This window comes from Panicum virgatum, chromosome 5N (assembly GCF_016808335.1).
Source record: "Panicum virgatum strain AP13 chromosome 5N, P.virgatum_v5, whole genome shotgun sequence".
NCBI classification, from domain to species: Eukaryota; Viridiplantae; Streptophyta; class Magnoliopsida; order Poales; family Poaceae; genus Panicum; species Panicum virgatum.
In genome coordinates, this window is record NC_053149.1 from 56,756,184 (window position 1) to 56,778,484 (window position 22,301).

The following is a 22,301-nucleotide window of genomic DNA, read 5'->3' on the forward strand; positions in this document are numbered from 1 at the left end:
GACGCTGTATTGCTGTAATGAGTGAGGTGTCATGAAGCGCAGTAGCTTGATATGCAAGAAAAAAACAGTTGTGAAATAGGGAGCAAAGCGGGAAGCATGACAGGGAAATGGGAACGAAAGCTGAATAAGTTGCCGGATACCGGCAGTTTTCTCAGACTGGACGGCAGCTGAAAAAATATGGAGTCGTCACCTGCAACCAACAGCGGTCTATTTTTCTCATATTTATTAGGTGTACATCTAAACACACTTTGCCTTGTCTGTTCATAGACCAAACCTGTTTAATCGGGTTAATGGTGTACTCACACAACTAACATCCAAATAATAAACAACCCTAGCAGACAGCATATGCTGAATGCACTAACATAAATGATAAAACAGCACAGTTAACACAGCAATGTTATCACAGCACTATCTAAAGATATTTGTACGAAGTTGTGCGGGGTCTGTGCACAAAGTGGGACTCAACCCAATAGTTTTATTCGAGTCATCAAGCACCAATAATATCAATGTTGAAGCTGAACAAACATCCAGAGGTACAGACATTGTCAACAAGGAATTTGACGCCAAGAGAAGCTTGTGCCACCAAAGATAAATGAGAATGGGAATAATGAAGAATATGCAGCTGCAATAAAACAACCCCGGGCTCACTGTACAGTGTGCAGGGGATTCGTTAACTCATGAATACGGGTCTGAGGAGAAGCTCCAGAAAGATCATCATTACAGGGCCCGGGAGATGTTCTTGAACTCGTTCAGGCAGGACAGCAAAATCTTTTGACGTTTGAGAAGAGATTGGCGTTCATTCTGGATAGTGTCAACAGCCCCAGGTGCGACAAACATGTCCATGAACTTGTCATCATTCACAGCAAACAGCTCGAATCCAAGTGCCAGAAATAACCTTTCGCGGCTGCATTTCACCAATGGAAGAACCACGTCAGCAAATAATACAGCTTCAAATGTACTGGATAGGCGATAACATTAAAAAGGCTACAACCTGCTAGCATCTGATATTTGACACGCAACTACAGACCGACTAGATGTGCCGGCAGCTATAGCAAAAATTGATTCAGACAATTCTCGCATCTAATTTGACAACAAGTTGAATGAACCAGACAGTTAATTTTGTTAATAGAAAAATATTTAGTGCCCAAAGGAAGTTGAAAATGCGCTAATATCATGGACCACAGTAGACTGAAAATTTCTATCCAGTGATAGTGCTTGATGCACAGGCAATCAATTAGTTCCATTGTGGTTACGGGTAACTCTCTTGAATATGGTCTCATGTGCTCAGTTGTTGATAAAATGTGTTGCGAGTTCAGTGACGTGATCTGGAAATGAGTATCGGTGGATATGGTCAACTAGCTGAAAATACCAAGTTCAGTCTATGTGTAGTAAACTCTCAAACTGAACAACCAGAAAGAGGAATACGTCACACAATTATAAGTTTGAACATACCATGGTGTTAAGAATCCAGAGTTCAATGCAGAGGGAACATTTCTTTCAATCAGGACTTCTCGCATTTTGGCAAAATATCGAGCAGATATTGCACATATGGTGGAGTATGATGACCCTGACTTCGAGCCTATGTCATCAGCACCAATGATACTGTTGTTATGTTGATTCCTGTTTGTATATGCTGCCATCCTTGCATGCCTCTTCCTTGGTCCACCATCATTTGGGATCCCATTATCTTTCTTCTTACCACCATGTATATCTGATGGCAGATCAGGAGAAGGTGTCTCAGGTACTGTTAACTGGCTTTCTCTGAGAACGTCCTTTGACTCATTGCCTTTAGTAGGTGGCGTCATATGCTGCTGATCTTTTGGAGGCATGTTCTCCTGAGCTTCCTCTAGTGCTGATCCACTGTCTGATAGATCAAAGGATGTAATTCCAGTGAAGTGATTAAACCTATTCATGGAGTTTGCTACAGATCCAATGCCACTAAGAGAGATCTCATAACAAATATGGGAGTAGGGGCTTGTAACAGAATCAAGGTGATGTCGCACTATCTGTTTGCACTGCTTGGACAAATCTTTGACAAACTTATAATATGAGCACCTGAGAGCAGCAAGAAAGCCAATATAGCCATCCATATCTTCAGCATTTTGATCTGTTAATGCAAAAAAACAGGGCCGATAAGAAACAAAAAGAAAACATTTACCAAATGGCGAAAGCACAAGGCAGTAATACCACTCACTGAGTGCTGACAACATAAAAACTGACAGGAATTGATACCATGGTAACATAAAGCTTTTAAGACATATCCATAAAGTGATTCATAGTAAAAAAAAATGCTGGGAAACAACTAGCTCACCACCAAACAGCCATATGCTGATATGGAAAAAATTATCAATATTCATTCATAGCAAAAAATGCATTATATGATGTTGGGGGATGCAGATGAATATTTATATGTTTAGTACAGAAAAGATACAGTTCATGCCTTTCTTTTGACAAACATGTCCAACGAAAAAAAAGACACACAAAACAAAGAATTTACAGCTAAAGAGAGTGGCACTGAACTTCACTATGAACTAAATGGTACCAATGTAAATGTACTAAAATCTTACATTGTGAGTCTTTATTGCGGTTGCGCTCCATAGCGAGGTCAAACAGACTCTGAAGGACAAATGCAAGCCGGTCACATGCAGTATCAATAAGAGGAGCAAGCCATGATCGTGCAGCTTCACGAGCAATCTCAGCTGCTGCCTCAGTCAGCCCACTGCTTCCACCTCTTCCAGCATGAGCAAGTAGTATATTTGCAACCTAGAGACATCAGCATTACAGTTTTCAGCTATTTTCCCCAAAAATTCTGTGTGTATATTGAAGCTGTATTATTTGCTGACGAAATTCCAGTACAGAATAAAGAGTACCTTCTCCCTTGACACTTGTGGGCACTCCATTGAATATGTTGCACAACGAAATTCATGCATTACTCTCTCAAAAGCTGCACCACCATACAGCTTAAGAGTGGAGTTGGCAGGTTTTACAGACATATAAATGCCAGGCCAGCTGCCAATACCACTATGCATTTGTTCCTCTTCTGTAGTTTTCCCCCATATCTCTGGAGCTGGATCAGCTGCTCCATCAAGTAATGCACGCTTTAATACAAAAAAATAACAGAAAAGAAATGACAATTAGTTCAAGCTCATCAAGCATCAGCAGCACTAGAAGAGAATGTGAAGTTGCATTCTGTTTGTAATACCAAATGGGTACAAATAGAAGCGGCATGAAGCATCGCCGATCTTCGGAGCTGAGAGACATCAGACGTTGCTTGTAGTTTGGAGTCTATTCTCGTTAGTTCCATTGAGACTTCACTGCACCTCTGCTCTAGCAACGCCAGGGTGGCTGGAGCTGCTTCTTTGTACCTCTTCTGAAGTTCAGATTCGAGGTACTTCCTAAGGCAGCTGAACCCAATGTGCGATCCGTATTTCTCTTCACTAAAGCCTCCTTTCACATTATCTCGCAGGTGACGTAGCACATCAATATCAACCTGACATATCTGCCTCCGGAACTCCTCATTGGAAATTGTTCCACGGTCCTTGGGAAGAGCCACGAAGAATGGGTGGATGTTATCCCCAAGGTAGCCGCTTGCACTCAAGAAGTTATCAACCTCCCACCGCTCGCTGAATTCCTTCAAATGATAAAGGACAGTGACATTTTCATAAGGCACATCGCCACTCCCGTAACATTTTTTTCACCCTAAAGACAAGTCAACCTTATGTACTAGATTGCTTATTGTTCTGCAGACATACCTTGAGTCGGTTGTCAAACTTGGAGACGACTATCATGGTGCGCCTGAAAGTAGGATCAATCTCTTTAAGCGTGTCGAGCCAGATTGATGAGCACCATTCAACACTGCTCTGCTGGAGAAACAGAATGAGGCGGTGGGGTGGGGTCGCTAGTGATTTCACCATCGACAGGATCTCATCCGGTGTGTTCTCTGGCTCACCTCTCTTAGCCTTCAGCAATCAACGATAGGATCAGACAGCTGACCAACACCATCACTGGGGTCTTGAGAACTGAAAAGTCTCAGGTTCACCTCACCTTGAGCACGAAACCTGGGGTGTCGATGATGGTGAGATTGGGGCAGTGGGCGTACTCAGCCCTCATGACGATGGGCTTGGATGAGACAGCAGCCTGGATCTTCCGGAGGTGGGACTCAGTGCGCTGCTTGATGAGGTCGGCGATGGCGGAGGCCACCACCATCGGGCTCCCGTACTCCTCCGAGTCCTCCTCCTGCCATGCGCCGCAAAGCAAACCACATAAATCAAGCGCTCATCGGGTTCACAATAGCATACTCGATCTAGGATAGAGGTAACCGGGAAACCCTAGGAGAGGAAGCGGCGCACACGCACCTGGAAGCGGCATCGAGGCTCGAGGGCCGTGGGGTCGTGGACCATCTGGAGGACGAGGGGGCGGCGAGTGCCCATCTCCACCTCGCGGACGTTGAAGCGGAAGCCGAGAAGCGCCTCGAGGAGAGAGCTCTTCCCGTCCGACTGACCTCCAATCGCCACGATCTCCGGGATGGGGAGCTTCTCGCCGAACGCAACCGCTGCCGCCTGCAGCCGGTTGTACGCCTCGAACCGCGCCTTCGAGTCCGCCGCCGCCGCCGCGGCAGCCGCCGACGCCGCGTCCGCTACCGCCCGGCGGGTGGATGGGGATTGGGGCGGTGCCGCCGCTAATTTCGGGTTCGGCGTCCGGCTCACCGCCGGAGACGATAGGGCGCTGGCCGCCATGGGGTGTGAATGGCAGCGCTTTGAGGAAGAGGGGTTCGAATTTGAAATGCGGGGAGGGGACGATAGGACATGGGAGCCGTTCGGGGGGTGGCCGTTATATTCAAGGACGAGATGGGCCTGGCAGTTCTGGAACGAAAATTTTCAGCCCACCCAGACAGCCAGCACCCCCTGATAGATAAAATTAGATTTATATCATTAAAAAATTCAAAAGTTAGATATATATCATCAGCCCGCTGATAAGATCATAAGAAGACTCGCGAGCCGTTGGATCGACCATTAGTGTAAGTGTACAAGTAGAGTACATCACCGCCCACGAAAAAAACACGAGGACAGCGAGTCCTACGATATCAGTTTCCAGTTCCAGGCACTCCACTTCCCATCCAGCCGTCCAGGTTCATGACTGCATAACCCTAATTTCAGATTTAAGGGCAAATGCAATGGTGGATGTTATTCACAACCCAGATAGAATGCCAGCCCCACGCCATATGCTGCAGCTACCGCGACACCCCTGGCACCGCAAAGGAAACCGCACAATATTCACAGCACGTTAGATACTTCAGGTCTCATAAGAAAATTCTTTACAAACCATGAAACCAAGCAAGCCTCTAAAAGGAACATTCGGAACTTCTACAACATCAAAACAAGGGTTTTGCTTCTCTACAACTAAAAGGTCGTCACTCATTTAGCCATCAAGACCGGACCTGCAGTTTTTAAGTGATTCGGTGTCAAGACTTGTTGTTCTGCATCAGATTGTTCCCATCATGAGCATCACCTGAACTTCTGCCGCCGCCTCAGCTCCCGTTGTATGGCCTTCTTCCGAGCCTCATCTGAAAATCCAAACTTCTCTGCAGATCTACCTTCTGGGATTCTGACACTCCCTGAAGCACCACTGCCCTGGTTTTCTCCAGGCCCGTATTCTGGTGGAAAGACTTCTTTTGAGATGGTGGCAGGAGTTGCAACCACTCTCTGCTCCAAGTCGTATCCTGGTGGAAAGACTTCTCTTGAGATGGTGGCAGGAGTTGCAACCACTCTCTGCTCCAAGTCTATATTCCTTGAACCACCAGTTCCATGGTTTTCTACGATGCTATATCCTGGCAGGCCACCTTCGCTGGAGACAGTCGTAGGACTAGTAAACATTCTCTGCTTGCCGCTTGTAATCCACGTAGTAGTATTGCCCTGATTTTCTCCAGGCCCATATCCTGGAGGACCGACTTCTCTTGAGATGGCTGTAGGGCTCGCAAACACTCCATGCTCGTAACTCATACTCCAAGAACCACCATTGCCTTGATTTTCTCCCCCATATCCTGGTGGTCCGACTTCTGTTGAGATGGCCGTAGGGCTCCTATACATTCTCTGCTCGCATCTCATATTCCACGAAGTGCCACTGCTCTGGTTTTCTCCAGGCCCAAATCCTGGAGGACCGACTTCTCTTGAGGCTGTAGGACTCATGAACACTCCCTTCTTGTAGCTCATATTCCATGAAGTGCCATTGTTCTGGTTTTCTCCAGGTTCACACCCTGGTAGGCTGACCTCTCTGGAGATGGCCATAGGACTTGTAAACATTCTCAACTCACAGCTCGTATTAGGTGAAGTGCTATTACCCTGGTTTTCTCCAGGCCCATATCCTGGCGGACCGACTTCTCTTGAGATGATGGCAGGACTAGTAAACATTCCCCGCTCACAGCTTGTATTCCATGAAGTGCCACTGCCCTGGTTTTCTCCAGAGCCATATCCTGGTGGACCAGCTTCTCTTGAGATGGTTGTATAACTCATTGACACTCCTTGCTCGCAGCTCATACTCCACGAAATGCCATTGCCTTGATTTTGCTCAGGTCCATATCCTGGAGGACCAACTTCTCTTGAGATGGTTGCAGAACTCATAAACATATTTTGCTCACAACTCGAATTCCATGGAGCGCCATTGCCCTGGTTTTCTCCACGCACATATCCTGGTGGGTCAACTCTTAAGATTGGAGTAGGAGTCGTTATCACATTCTGCTCACAAGTATTCCTTGAACCGATCTGAAGAAAGTTTTCTCCAGGCCCATATCCCGGCGGGCCAACTTCCCTTGAGATGGTAGTGGGAGTCATAGTCGCTCTCTCTTCACACCTGGCATATTGACTGGGTGGTATATCTTCTTCTATACCTTCATTGAGATTAATTTGGACCATCAATTTTTCAGAAATAATGTCATTTATATCTGCAGATGGTTTTTCCACCGACCCTTCTCTTATTTGTACGCCATCAAAAGTTGTTCTATTATCATTCACGGTAGTATTTTTTCCCGGATGTTTTTTGTTCTTGGCAGCAGCACCTCTTGAATAATGACGGATAGCAGAAAACCATTTAGTGACCTGTTAGAGGAAACTAAAATAAGACGAGAAACCCAATTAACATGCATCACAAAATCCTTCAGAGCGGCAGGTACTAAGTACCTGATTAAATGTCAGTCCTAACTCTTGTGCCAGACTCTCTTTTGTTGAACGACTAGGATATGGATCTTTTTCAAAATGTGCCTTCAGCTTCTGCAGAAATAAGCAGTGTCAATGATGTATCTATATTAGGTTACAATTAATTGGACCGACTTGTTAGTGGAAAGTGGTTCCGAGGAAAACATGGATAACTAAATGAACTAAAAGGAGATATGCATTCTATACCTGATTAACTATAGGGCCAAAATGATATTTGGAGACTTTGCTACCACTGCTATTGGAGCAAAGAACATCAGTTTGCTGCTCACTTGCAGAACCATGCCGCTGCTCGCTCTGAGGAGTATGTTCATTATTCTGCCCCCTAGCTGGTGCTCTTCTAGAACACCGTTTTGCAGGATGAAGTGACTCAGCAGGTGATGCCGTTTCGTTGTCATGCAATCTTGCTTTCCGTGGTGTGCTAAATGCAGACCACTCTTCATCACTCGAGTCAGATGATTCTTGTCCATACGAGTCCTTAAGGATAGCATACAAAAAAAAAAGAAAGAAAGGAGGAGATGAACAAAGCCATCTCAATTTTATAGTTTCAAAATAAATACAGGCAAAATCAAAACATACCATCTCAATTTCTGTTCCAGAAAGGGGCATATCTTTTTTGTTACATTGGTTAAGATTATTCTGCACCATCGGTTTCTCAGGAACAATGGCATTTCTATCCACAGTCAACTTTTCCATCACCCCAGCACTGGGTTCTCTCATTTGCATGCTATCCACATTTGTGCTATCATTATTCTCACTAGTATGGTTGTCCAGATGTTTTTCTTTTTTGGCAGAAGCAACCCTTGAATAATGACGAGTACTAGAGAACCATCTGCAGACCTGTTAATGGAAACTCTATTAAGGCAGGGGAAATATAACTACAGCTCCAACAAGAACACAGCAGGAATTCTTGCGGGAGGAAGAATAAATGCAGAATTGCAGAAGTCAGTACCTGATTGAATGTCAATCCTAGTTCTTGTGCCAGATTTTCTTTAGTTGCGCGACTAGGATATGGATCTTCATCAAAATGCACCTTCAATTTCTGTAATAGAAATCTAGTGTCAATGCCATAGTTGATGTTACAATCAGTTTGTTCAACTTGTCTGCACAAAGTAGCGTGGGAAAAATCTAGACGGCTAAACCAAAGGAGATATTTAAATATTCTATACCTGGGTAACTATAGGACCAAACTTCCGTCCTGTGCTACTGCTGCCATTGGAGCGAAGAACTTCAGTTTGCTGCACACTTTCAGAACCATGAAGCCGCTCCCTCTGTGGGGTATGTTCATTATTCTGTTGCCGAGCTGGTGCTCTTCTAGAGCATCGTTTCTCAGGATGAAGTTGCTCACCATGTGAATCTGTTCCGCTGCTTTCTAATAGTTCTTTCCCAGACCACTCTTCATCATCACTTGATCCAGATGATTCTTTTCCATATGCCTCCTTTAAATTGCCACATGAAATAAATGGAGGAGTAAGGTCAGGTCATGCATGCAATAATATGTTTTAGTGTGTAATGTGGTTTTGGTGGAAGTTGTGTATTGATTGCTTCACTAAAGGTGAAAGTGAGATGGTCCATTGACAAAGAAAATTGTTCTTCTATTGAGTGTTCTTATTGCTAATATTAATATTTCTTCTTTTTTTTTTGCTTTTTACCCTGCTATTTATTTGTTTATTTTGGTGCCACTTGACAGCATGGCCTAGTTTTAGTTGAAGGCCTTTTTTCTTAATGATATGCAAACATATTCACCCTGTGTACAACATAAGATAGGGGCTGCATCTTACTGTTTGTAGACCTGCAGGCCTAGAGAAAATTGAAGTTATCATTAATAAAAATGGCATGATGAGCTAGAAATAATCTGCTTTTCTCAAATGCGCAGGAGAACAGCACATCATTAAATTAAGGAGGTAAAGAGTCCAAGATGACTCATACAACACCACATACACACCACAGTGCCCACCAGAGGCAGACGCCATTCGATTTCTCTTTTGTCAGACACATTGACTTGTACTCTTGCTGCTAACGCAGGAGAAAAAGATTAATGGAAATGGGAAGGAAGAAAAACAGATTTGGGTCGTATATGGCAAACAGACCAAGGTTGCTTTTTCCTAACCTTTTGCATCTTTTTCTAATTTGACTACATTCAACCATGGAACAAGACTAGGTGCTCTGGAGGAAATGGGGCTACATGTGTTTGCTGTCTCTTATCTTATCAAATTAGGACTTAAGCCTTTCATGTTTAGGATTTAAAAAAGGTAGGAAACACTGGGTACAGAAAAACATGTACTGATGGTAAGGGGGAAATGTGAGAGAATGGCATACATCATATAGTTTTTTGTAATCCAACCGTCAACCTGCCGCCTACTCAAAATTGCTTAAGCCTTTCATGTTTAGGATTTAACAAGAAGTAGGAAACACTGGGTACAGAAAAAATGTACTGATGGTAAGGGGAAAATGTGAGAGAATGACATACATCATATAGTTTTTTGTAATCCAACCGTTGAACCTGCCGCCTACTCAAAATTGGTAGCACCATGCCTTGATCAAGCTCCATGTCTGCAAATGTACGATTGGAGGTTTCTTCATTTGAGTGGGTATCAACAGCCCTGGTTTTCATTCTATCAGTATGGTTTATCACATCTAATAATGGAGATGCCAAGACTTCATCCTGGCCGCAAGATTTAGCAATCTCAGCACAAAAATAATCAGAGTCGGATGTGAAATCTGATTCTTCTGAGTTCAATTCATTTTTTTGGTCTTCGCTAGAATCTGGACCTGCTGGATCAAAGTCATCATCCTCTGAATCCTCCGAAGGCAAGCCTAGGTCATCCACTGTACTTGCAAATATTGGAAGAAACAGACATTATGTTTTTAAAAGGTTAAGAATGTTCAAACAAAGTGATGAAATATGAGAAAATCAGAATCTGACCTTTGTCATCATCCCCTGCAGAAAACTTGTCTTGATTCATGTGCCCTTCAGCCAATGCAGGATTGTAATCATTGTGATCTATACGATCCGGTGGCAGATCAGAAGAGCCAACTTGTTTAGAACCATTTGCTAGTGAAGCAGCCTCAGGAAAAACTTTCTGTAGCGATTGAAAGTAGCATCATATTGGAATGTAATCTACCTTTATTTATCTTTGCTGTACAGGTAATTTGTAGGTTTTTACCTCCCATGAGTCATGAATAGAGAGTTTGCTTCCTTGGAGTTCATTTAGTGCATCTATAGAGTTTGCTTTGCACACGCATGCAGGGCACAGCCATCCTTCGTCCCCCGGAGGTACTACAAATAAAACCATTACAAATGAGCAACAAATGCAATGAAGTTTTGGCAATATAAGGAAACCAGAGGAGGATGGATTAGCAATGGATATTACTATCTTCAGTTAGCAAAGGAGGCTTCAAACAGTTCTGGTGGAACCCTCTGTCGCAGGCTCCATCACAAAGAATGATGTCGTTTTGTAAAGTAACATCCTTTGAACCACATATGGCACAAAAAATCTGAAAGATGAAACAAATTATCTCTGCCTAGTTTGACAATCAGGGTTAAATAAGAATAGTGATATCACGAATTAAATGCAACAGCTTACATCTTCACTGAAAATTTCTCCTGCAGAATCAAATAAAGACTCTTCAAGCTTCCCCTCAGATAAAATTGCGTCCATATTCCGAAAAGCTTCCCGGATTCTTAACTTGCATTGTAGGATTTCTTCCTTGGCTCGTTCAAGCTCCTTCTCAGGTCTTATTTTTTCCAAACTGTGTGGTTATGTATCATCAACACAGCACATGACGAAAAGACATAATTATATACTATTGGCAGAGTTATAGAAATACATAGTGGAACATGAATGAGGAGGAGCAGTGCAAGATATTTTGTAAATATTTTAGACAAATAAGGTACATGCATTGCAGCCAGTATGTAACCAAGATTCAAGATCTGTTCTATTGCCATACAACCCTAACAAAAAATTTCAGTACATATGGCATAAAAGTTACAAATGAAAAGGAAAATCAACTTCGAGTGAAACAAATAGAAAAATGCACGAGATGGAGCTGAGTAGGTGATATGAAACATAATGATTAGAATGACAAACCTTTGACCTTTCCAACCTTCACTTGCATAAGCCTGAATAAAGCTTTGTTGATAGTTCATTCGATTCAATATATATCTAACTCTTTGACAAATTTTTACATATTCCTTCTTGGGACTGCGATCGTTCAAGGGTCTGCAACCTTTCCTTTTTCTCACAGCTTTATGGGCAGAGGTACTATCATTTATAGGCTCACTACATGCCTCGTTCTTCTTTCCTGAGGCAGAGCGAAGCACCCTGACATCAACCTTCGGACTATCTGTGTTTAAAAGTGTCTCACCTTTTCTTTTCCCTGCAGCAGGTTGAGCAGCAGTACTATCATTTAAAGGCTCATTGCATGCCTCATTCTTCCTTACTGAGGTAGAGCGAAGCACCCTGGCACTGCTAACCGGGCTTGCCACCTTCAAGGGACTACCAGTTTTTCTTCTTTTCACAGTTGGTTGGCCAACAGTACTATCATTTAAAGGTTCACTACATGCCTCATTCTTATTTTTTAAAGCAGAGCGAAGCACTCTGACAGTGTTATTGGGACTTCCCACCTTTGAGGAACTGGCAATTTTCCTCCTATTTGCAGCTGGTTCAACAGCAGTACTATCATTTAAAGGCTCAGTATATGTCTCCTCCTTATATTTTGAGGCAGATCGAAGCACCCTGACACTGTTACTGGGACTTCTCAGCTTCGAGGGACTGACATTTTTTCTGTTATTTGCAGCTGGCTCACCAGCAGTCCTGTTAGTTATAGGCTCGCTACATACCTCGTCTTTACTTTTTAACGCTGAGCGAAGCACCCTGACAGTGTTAGTGGTACTTCCCACCTGGGAGGGACTGGCATTTTTTCTTTTATTTGCAGCTGCCTTAGCAGTGGTCCGGTCATTTAAAGGCTCGCTACATGCATCATCCTTATTTTTTGACGCAGAGTGAAGCACCCTGACACTGTTGTTGGGACTGGCTGACGGACTGCCATTTCTTCTTTTTCTCACAGCTGATTGGGCTGCAGCACTATCATTTGGAGGCTCACTACATGCCTTATTATCCTTGGTTGAGGCAGAGCGAAGAACTCTGCCACTACTATGCGCAGATCTCAAGGGATACCTTTTATTTGCTGACACTTCTGAGCCTTTCCTTCCCATTTCTATTGTTTATCTACAGCTGACTCACATGCAGAGGCTGCAGTGTTCCCGATATCATCATTGCCCTGAACAATACTGTAAGTAAATGATAAATACAAATGAACATCCTCCACAGGAAATGCTAGACCATTGGAATCTCCATGAAGCCTCTGTAAACAAGTTATCCAGTCAAAATAAATTTTCCAGGACCTACAGCAATTAAAAAAACATGAATGTGCATATTGACAGCTCCAACAGATGTTAAAATGCAATTGTTCATGTGTTAATGCATATGTTCCTCGGTCCTTTTTTGAAAAGAACTATTGTTTCCCTCATGGCTTACATAAGAGTTCAACACTTCAACTTAAACTGGTTTGAGAGGAGGAAAAATGAATGAAAGAATGCAAGGCAGCGTGGGATTCAACAAATAGACAATGCAACCCGCAGATATACAAGTCAGTTTCAAACTAAATATATGAAGCACAGCAGCTGTACATACTCATCTCAATATAATATACTAGTGTGATATGTTGTATTCTTTATGTCACGAATATGATGTGCTAATGTAATAAAAACTCAGTTCAAAGATAAGCCAGTTCCATTTCTTGATCAGAATACTAATTGCGCTGGTACAGTTGTACATTAGAGGTTTGGGGTATAAAAAGTCCATCAGCATGCACGGACGATTTTTATACAGTAGATCTGGTGCATGTCACACCATACATTGGCAGGATGAGTGTCATTGTCACACTGCATCCCATAAGAAGTAAGCCACCCCCACCCCCCTCTCAATTCCAAGTTTCGCACAACAAACCAGCTTAGCAAGACCCATCCCCCACCTGGCCACCTGTAGAGATCTGGAGCACCATACGCCTTCTACACTTCTAGTTGGCCATGCAGGCGGAAGTTCGGCTGGGTGTGATGAGGAACTCGGCGTGGCCAGGAGCAGCAGCTACAATTTGGCTGCTCAGAGAAGGAAAAGGCGAGCAGAGCACTTGCGAGCAAGCAAGAGCCTAGGGTACCACGCGGGGCAGATCGGTCGTCGGCAAGCCGTGGGGCGAGGAGATCGCGGCCCTCTCGCTGGGGCGGTAGGTACTAGGCAAGCTCGGGCTAGCGGCGATCCAGGCCATGGCTGGCATAGCTGGACAAAGCCACAAGTGGGGAGCGCGAGGTCACGACGGTGTGGAGCGCACGCGCACGGGCAGGGGATATTGGAGCGGTGGAGGAGGCGGCGGCGCTGGGGTGGGGGTCCACTCACCTCGCCGCAGCCGGCACCGCAGAGTCCTCTCCCGGCGATTTCGCAGCTTCCACCACCAGCCTCTCGTTGCGTGGAGGAAAACTGGAAAATGCGATGGTCTCTCACTCTTTCTCACGGTCAGCGGCGCTCTCGCTTGTGCTTGCTTATCGCCTCTTCGGGAAGGCTTTGTTCGGCACCTGGGCTGGATCCGCGGGTAGTCGTCAGGCCCAAAGGCCCCCCACCGACAACGTGTGCCCGCTGGCTCGGTAACTATTAATTTTGTCCTTAAAAATCAAATTACCATGCTTTTGAAAATATATCTATAAGTACATCAAATACGAAAGTGTCATTTTAAACTTTATATTTAGTATTCAATCTATAACTAACAATCAAATTATTTTTTTGAGATTAACAATCAAATTACTGAACAAACTGACTTTGAATTTATTAAACAGAATATTTATAGTATTGTTGAATCATGTTTATTAAAAGGAGCCATCAGTAGTCATATGTAATAGTTATTACTAAAATTATCTAATAATTTATTAGATTTGGTTACATCTGGGATGCACAATATTTATTGCAGAAATCCAGTACTTAGTCATCCACGATGATGACGTAGTCATCACTACTACAGAATAGACTTTTGTTCTAGGCCATTTGTCCCGATTGTTTTTGGGCCCGGGACAATAGGTGGCTTTTGTCCCGGGTTCAAAGGCTAGTCGGGCCAGCGGGGGGACATGGGTCTTCTGTCCCGGTTGGAGGTACCAACCCGGACAAAAGATCCCATTTTGTCCCGGTTGGTGGCTTCACCCGGGACAAAAGGACCCTTTTGTCCCGGTTGGTGTTACCAACCCGGACAAAAGGCCCCTCCACGTGATAGTTTAAAAGAGAGTTTTTTTTTACTAAGTCACATGTACTACTTAGGTGAGTTGGCAAGGAAGCCATGCGCTAGGCAATAGGTTTTGGGTTTGAATCCCGCAGGGCGCAAAGATTTTTTAGCGCGAGGGACATTTTGTCCCGGTTCTACCACATGGGCTTTTGTCCCGGCAGCCGAATCCCGGTTCCAAAACCGGGACAAATAGCCCTTTGGAACCGGGACAAATGGTCCGATCTGTAGTAGTGCATCCAGGAGAAACATCTTGCTGATGAACATATCTTTGTTCACGGCAGAGCCTTGTTCTTTTCTGGCCAGTCTTGGGACCTGTAAAGAAACGAGTCACGGTAAATTATGATTCAAAAAGTTAATAACTTCTAGGGTGGTAGCAAACAACCACAGCCTGATAGCTAATTCGTTGCCCATGGAAATAGTCAGGTTCCTGAACTGGGTGCAAATGAAATTGTATCTACTGTGAACTGCCTATTTAGTTGTTTGGCATATATTGGGTCAAAGTATCATGAAAAACCTACCCGGGTGCTCTAGCTGCACCATCAACAGAAGCTCGGCGGTCGGTGAAGAGGAGGGAGGCCAGGACATCGTCAGGGACAACTTGTCAAATGAGGTGCCAAGGAAGGGTTGCCGGCACCGGAACGTAGAGGCCCTGGTAGGGACTCAACATCGAACAGCTGATGTAGAAGTATATTGTGACCAAAGCAATGGTTCCTGTCATGCGCAGCCATTGCAAAATTAGCACTATCAGCTGTGATGGAATGTCGTTGCCCTGAAGTGATGCTGTCTTCCTTCCACTCGGGCTCGCAGAAATGCTCCTCCTGAACCCTTGGACGAAAACATATTGGGGGTGAAGCAGGTGCTGCTGCTATTCAAGGTTGCTCAGTGCTGCTGGCCGTTGATGCGGATGCCCGCCGCCGCCGCCGCCGCCGAATTCGGGTCAGTGTGGTGGGTGCAGGGGAGATGGTGGCATTCGAGGGAGCAGGCAAAGCGGCGACAATGGTGTCAACGCCGTCCCGGTTCCCCTCGAGCGCCGCTCCAGCTCTGCACGCTGTCAAATGCGATGCCCGACGTTGTAGATACTGACGAAATTGAACCAGGGTGAGGTTGGTGTGGCGGTGCTGGACGGCGTCGAGGTAGCGTGGCGATGCAGCAGACACGGTATAGAGGCCATCCCAGTCACTGTCCGCCGCCACCGCCATGATGTGGCAAAAATGTCGAGGGAGAAAGTGAGGAAGACGTGCAAAACCGCGAGAAGAACGGATCTCTCGGACTCCTTTTGCGCCTCCCTGGGTAGCGGCTATTGGATTTTGACTGGGCCTCGTTAGGGCACGAGTAAAGCCGGGCCCAAACATTACCCAGCAGGAGAAAAAATAAATTAATTGTTAGCTGCTTTAATATGCCTGCAATCTTTATGAAAAGGACCACCGGAGCAAAACTCTTGGATCAAAACCGGTTGAATTGGTTTGTATTTCTTATTAGTTCTACTTTAAATTAATGGGAAATTATTTCTTTAGCAATACAGTTTGATTTGGTTTCGCAAGATAAATGGTTTGCTTTGGTTTGAGATATTAACACCACCGAGCGGCTACTCTCTTACCGGGTTTACGTGTAGGTCTTGCCACACTATTTTGCATAGAGTAACTGCCAGTCATACTGAGTCATTTAAAAAAAAATTAGTCAATTTAAATTTTATAGTGCGATTACGAGATTTTATTTTTAGGGTCCGGTTCTTGATGTGGGGCCCACGTGTAGTTCTAACCACGTTGCTTTGCAGAGAGTAGCTGCCAGTCATACTGAGTCATTTTTAATAAATCTCAATTAATTTTGATAAAATTTTAATAGTGTGAACGCGAGGTTTTATTTTAAAGGTTCGGGTCTTGGCGTGAGGCCTCATGTCTAGGCCTAGCCACACTGCTTTGCACAGAATAGTTACCAGTCATACTAAGTCGTCTTTAACAAATTTCAGTCAATTTTAATAAAATTTTATGGTGCGAATGCGAAATTTTACTTCCAGAGTTAGGTTCTCAACGAGGGATCCACATTTATATATAATCATACTGTTTCGCGCAAAGTATCCATTTCAACCTAACCTTCTAGCAGGCCTAGATGTGGTGGTGTGGTTTGGTTTTTACATGCTATGGGGTGTTTTGGAGTGATTTATATCCGCATGTTTAATAAAAATAGTTTGGTGCAGTTTTGGTCTGGATCTCATACCACTAGCACCTTGAAATGCCCCGCTAGTATCGTGCGTGCAGACAGGGGAGTGACGTCGATCGTTGAGATGTGCAGATAGAGGAGTGGTGCCGATCATTGAGATTGTATGCTTATACCAAGGTTCTAAATAGCTAGCTATAGTCACCGCTATAGCCATTGGAAGAGGAGAAAGATAGGATATCCATCTCTTAGCTCTAGAAAGCTAAACTCGCTAATAGCCGGCTATATCCTGCTATAGCCGCTAAATTAAGAGTTATTTAGCCAGCTAAATCTTATAATTAGTCTTTATTTATTGTTAGTTTAGAATTTAACTTCATAATTTACAAAACTTAGTATTTCGTCAATGATGTAATGAGGGAATGAAGCCCAAGACATACTTCAGTACAAGAAATTTTCTTTATTTCATATTTATATGCAAAAATTACTCATAGATTTATGCATGATGTTGAAGTATAAATGCATAATTGTGAGAAGCTTCTAGAAGATTAGAGATGGTTACCATGCTTCCTGGTGAAATATGAAATACTCTAGAATTAGATATTTATATGGTTAGATAAGTATAAGAAAAATTCTAGTGTTAGATATTTAGTAAAGAAGTGTGTAGAAGATGGACGCATGACAAAAACTATATGAGCTATGGAGTCTTATAAATAGGGGTGTTCCCCTCCTCCTTGCCATACCATAGAATAAGCGATCTCAAGTAGAAGGTGGTAAGGTTGATATAGTATAGTAGTGTCCTGGTAGGGTAGCCAAATAAAAAGTGCAGAGTCTTGTGTTGTACTAAGTTATGAAAAACAAAGAATTAAGTTCCTATATAGAGTTGGTCTCTCATATCTTGGTCCTGCATTAATTCAACAAATTTCGAGTCAAATTAACAATGTAGCGGCATTTTACTAATTCACAAATACAAATTTATAAAATGATCGGACAAGAATTACCACTCATTTTCTTTATTATAAAGAGCAATAGCCAAATCTTACTTTTTAGCGAGGAGATCCATAAAATCAACAATCAGAACTCTATCCACCTCAAGCTGGCTCTAGAAAGCTTTAGTTTTGTCACTGGAGAGAAATATCAAGGTTATAACAGAGCCAGAGACATGCATATAGCAAAAGAAAAAAAAATGAAGATGTGGAGTAATCACACACCGGAGGAACTGAGAAAAATTTGACTGTAGGAGGTCAGCCTCAAGCTCAGCTTGCCTTACCCCGTTAACTTGACACCATGGGGAGGAACTAGTCCGGAGTGGCATAACTTCTGAATCTGTGGGGGTGTGGCGAGGATGTAGATTCCACCATGCTTTCAGAGAGTTGTTGCGACGATGAGTCCTCATCATCATTGGACGAGGAGTCTGAGTCCCTAGACATTCCATATTGCATTATCGAAACCAAGTGCGCTAGGGTGTGGGTGGCAGTGGCGGCAACCCCCGCAGTAGAGGACCAAGGCGGCGTTTCTTCCGCCGCCGGTCGGACTTTCTTCTGTTAAATACACTAGATCGACTAGAACGTAGATCGAACCGGAAAACTCACTTTCTATCAGAGGAAAACATTGCTCGTGGCCTATGCCACCTACATGGCGCGTCACCATCTTGGTATGCAGAGGTGGCCGAGACGGCTTGGTGGTGCTTGTCGCCGCGGGACGCCGGAGTCGTGGAGACAGTGGCGGCGGCGACGGTCGGTGTAGAGGATGACGGCGGCGCCGTGACGCAGGGGCGTGGTGCAGTGACGCTCAGGTGGCGACGGCGAGCCGGTGGCGCTTCCTGTCGCTCTCAGCCTCTCTGTTGATCGGTCTAGGGTTTGAGGTGGTGAACAGTGGCGACAGCGGTGAATCTCATTCCCTGTGCTACTGGTCCCCACCTCCTTTTTATATGGCTGCGCGACGGGGGCCCACCAGCCTCTTCTTGGGCTGGACGCCCCCGATCAGGAGACATGCCCGTTGGGTAAGTCTGGTGGAGATCAACCTATTATTCTCCCCCTTGATCTCCTCTTATACTTTCAACTTTATAACTTTTACTTCTTTTCATATTTCATCACACATAGAGTAATTTCATCATCACGGACAGTTGCCGATAGATTCAACAACTATAATACATGTCTCCGTTCTGAAATAGATTCTTTATCTTTGGACCCTTTATTGTCCGGAAAACATAGGCTATACCATAAACCCATGTCTACTGTGTGTTCTCTGTACACACTGGGCGGTAAGCCTTTAATGTGCGGATCCGCAAACATTTGTCTGTTATTTATATTCACAATGCATTTCAATCATGATTCCGGACTTTCTCCTTTACAACGTATAATTTTGTGTCAATGTGTTTGGCACCACACTTGACTCGTTGTCATAAGAGCAAACTATTTAAATAGTTATTGCTGTTGTCAACCATTATCAACACCGGGCACTGATTCCCTTAACCATTTTGCCTGTCCCTATACTATGTCTTTGCTTCACATTTATGATAACTGTTTCATTTTGGAGCTTTTCCACACAAAACCTCCAAGTGTGAAAGTTAACGATAATTGTGAATTTCGCTATACATTTCACAAGTTCTACTTTTGTACTCACAATCCTTTGAGAGTACTTGTTCTTTCCAACTTAGCATGAGGCCGACATTCTCAATTTCATTCCAGTGATCTATATCTGGATTAAACTTTTGCCAAAATAACCCGGATACACGAACTATGTCAGGGTAAATTCTTTACTTGCGAGCTCATAAAGCTTCCAACAGCTGAAGCATATGGAACTATTTCCATCTCACATTGGTTCCTGGAACACTAAGATTCCCTATTGCCCTGATGATAGGAACAGTCGTATGTTTACTCGTTTGCAAATTTCATTTCTTTAGAATCTTTTCTGAGTATGCCTTTGTGATAACCATAATACCCCTTTTTTTTATCCCAATGAGTTTCAATTCGTAGAATGAAAAACTCATCACCGAGATCAAAACTTGAGGACAAGAATTCTTTATCTATAACAGCATATTAACACAATCACTAGAAAGTAGGATGTTATCTTCATTTAATAAGTGGAAATCAAATTTCCCATTCTTTAACTTTGCTTAATAGCTATTGTCCTCCTCAACCTCTTTTTAAACCCAAACTTTCTTCTCTTTGTATCTTTTGCCACAAGTCTTACTTTATATCTTTCAACATTCCCTCTGGAGTCACATTTCGCTTTGTAGGTCCATTATAACATACTGTGATGGCTCTTTTAGGAATCTTTCCTTTTTCCATGAACTTAACACATGGAATTCTTATGACTTTTTCAAATGAGGTGGAATAGACCTCCATTTGATTTTCTTTACTTTGTATAGGGCTGTTGTTGTTCCTTTTTGCTAAATGGGTTGTATACAACATCAGCACGTTTGAGAAACTTGTTGTTCTTGAATCATCGAAGTGAACACGCATTCCCACTTCTCTTCAAGTCTTAGGTCTCTACATGCCATGCTCCCCCTGATTTTTGTCATCTTTTGTAAAGATGGCGTATCAATAAATCTCTTTGTTTGTGTTCTATCTGTTAAAATTTTTATGTGTGCTATGTAAGCACCATCTTACTATCTTTGAGGGTCGTCCAGCATGAATGCTGGAATTTAGCTATTTCTTTATATAGGGGTATCATTATAGTGACCGTTGTACTCCCCCTAACGGTCACATTCATTCTTTAATAGATCATCTCTTGCTTTCAATGCACATTACATTGGAGTATCTTTCATAACTATCTCATATTTCTCCCCCTCAGAATATGGCTTGAACTTTTCTGCCACAATTTCAAAAACTCTTCACATCTTTTGCGAATGGGGAAACTTTTATACTTACTTCATCCACATGATTAAGTCATGCAGAACAAAGTTATTTCTTAATTCGTATGGGAGTACCTTTTACTCATTTCACTTTAAGAAATCAACAGAGTTCTTTATTTCATATTACAATTCTTTTTCATCATTTCACTTTAAGGACTCAACATAGTCCCTTATTTCAGACCTTTCACGAGTCACACTCACATATCATTTTCATCTTGAGGTTCGTATGTAACTTTTCATTCTTCTTAAACTCATTGAGTGCTTAATCACTGTGACACAATAGAAGTGCCCGATCAATTCTAGAATAACAAAGCTACTCCAAACTTTTCTCCTAGTTTGGGATAAACCAGCACATGAGTCATCACAATTTTCTCCAGCCATGCAGGATTAGCACTATGCCAACTTTACCCCGTCATGCGGGTATTACTTCATACCTTTCCCGGACATAAATGCCAGGATTGGCTCATATCAAATTCAGAAATAAATCCGAATATTCCATGACACACATGATTAATCCAACGTTGGTCAAATTAATCATGCATGATTATTACAATTTTGACTGAACTCAAAATGAATTCTACTTGATAGAGTGTACATAAGAGACATTTCTCAAAACGATTTCTTGTTGCTCTATCTGCTTTTCTTGGATCAATATCCATGAGTACTTTTCCTTTCAAGCCATTATTTACAAAGAATACATTCTCTCATGTAACGACCTTTTTTTTTCTGAGTCACAAGTACCCAGTTCATTTTCTTTTGTTTTTTCAAGAAGAACATAGAAAACTTTGTTCGAAAAAAAACAATAATCAATATAAGTCTATTTTATATCACCGTTGGGCAGAAATAGAGTAAAACATCTTTCTTTTACATTAATTCCATATCATCATTGGGCAGAAATAGAATTAACGTATGAAAAACTCAATAAACTTTAAAACCATATATCTGCTCCTCAAAATTAAATCCTCCCGTTAGTTCGAATTTAATTAAAGGATAATCTACTTTATTGCAGCGCAAACTAAAAAATACATTTCTCTAGTTTGAGAGCAGTTCTTTATCTATTCTGTATAAAAATCGCTTTGAGGCAAAAAATTACCAGATACTTTAAACTTTAAACCAATACTTATAAAAATTATAATATTATTATCATCAACATTGGTTAGAAAATAACAATACCATAATTAACTTTAAATTTCTCATCCTAGAGAATTATCTTTATGATTCCAGTGATGCTCAACTTTGAGACTTCAAATGGCAGAATAATACCAAACTCAACTATGACTTTAAACAGTGGAAGCTTTTCTATCTTTTGCCCACAGGGAAAACTCATTTAAGATTTTTAGACTATTCTTCCAATTAAATCTTCTCGTTGGTTCCGACTTAATTGAAATATTAATCTTTTTCTTTGTAGCGGAAAACTTTTATTTCTTTAATCCAGCGAAAAACTTTTCCTTTCTTTTTGGAAGTTATTAAACTTCTAAATATTTCTGTACACTGATTTCCCCTCCAAACAAATTATCCCGTTGGTTCAAATTTGATTACAGAGTCAAACCGTACAAAATTCTATAAAGAAATGCTTCTGAAAAGGATAAAACTGAGTTCCTTTCTTTACTGTGTTTGTGGCCCGACTGAGGAAATAGCCCATGGCCCAAAACTCTGCGCTCGGTCCAGCGCTCACACGGCCCAACAGCCGAAAAGTCCTGTTAGTGGCTCGGCCGCCTACTCTTGGGCTCGGGGCCCAACAGCCAACGGTCGGACCGCTG

General features: G+C 42.8%; 2 protein-coding genes across 4 annotated transcripts; both read right to left on the minus strand.

The window, feature by feature from the left end:
• Window positions 1-444: 444 nt before the first annotated feature.
• Window positions 445-4,796, minus strand: LOC120675596 (dynamin-related protein 5A-like). The gene is made up of 8 exons (XM_039956796.1): window positions 4,356-4,796; window positions 4,045-4,236; window positions 3,753-3,959; window positions 3,203-3,631; window positions 2,871-3,098; window positions 2,568-2,763; window positions 1,453-2,107; window positions 445-904 (listed from the first exon to the last, which is right to left on the minus strand). The coding sequence occupies exons 1-8, from the start codon at window positions 4,734-4,736 to the stop codon at window positions 718-720; spliced, it is 2,475 nt and encodes an 824-aa protein (XP_039812730.1). The 5' UTR covers window positions 4,737-4,796; the 3' UTR covers window positions 445-717.
• A 462-nt stretch (window positions 4,797-5,258) lies between these two features.
• LOC120673543 lies at window positions 5,259-13,813 on the minus strand. 3 transcript variants are annotated; one of them, XM_039954422.1, is made up of 13 exons: window positions 13,661-13,813; window positions 11,297-12,612; window positions 10,793-10,958; window positions 10,580-10,703; window positions 10,373-10,485; window positions 10,132-10,288; window positions 9,676-10,034; window positions 8,375-8,644; window positions 8,158-8,247; window positions 7,785-8,045; window positions 7,395-7,682; window positions 7,173-7,262; window positions 5,259-7,091 (listed from the first exon to the last, which is right to left on the minus strand). In XM_039954422.1, the coding sequence occupies exons 2-13, from the start codon at window positions 12,421-12,423 to the stop codon at window positions 5,505-5,507; spliced, it is 4,632 nt and encodes a 1,543-aa protein (XP_039810356.1). In that variant the 5' UTR covers window positions 12,424-12,612; window positions 13,661-13,813; the 3' UTR covers window positions 5,259-5,504. The 3 variants fall into 3 exon arrangements, with proteins under 3 accessions (XP_039810356.1, XP_039810357.1, XP_039810358.1); XM_039954423.1 differs by having other exon boundaries at window positions 11,297-12,572; window positions 13,661-13,810; XM_039954424.1 differs by having other exon boundaries at window positions 10,793-12,572; window positions 13,661-13,810.
• Between the last annotated feature and the right edge of the window lie 8,488 nt (window positions 13,814-22,301).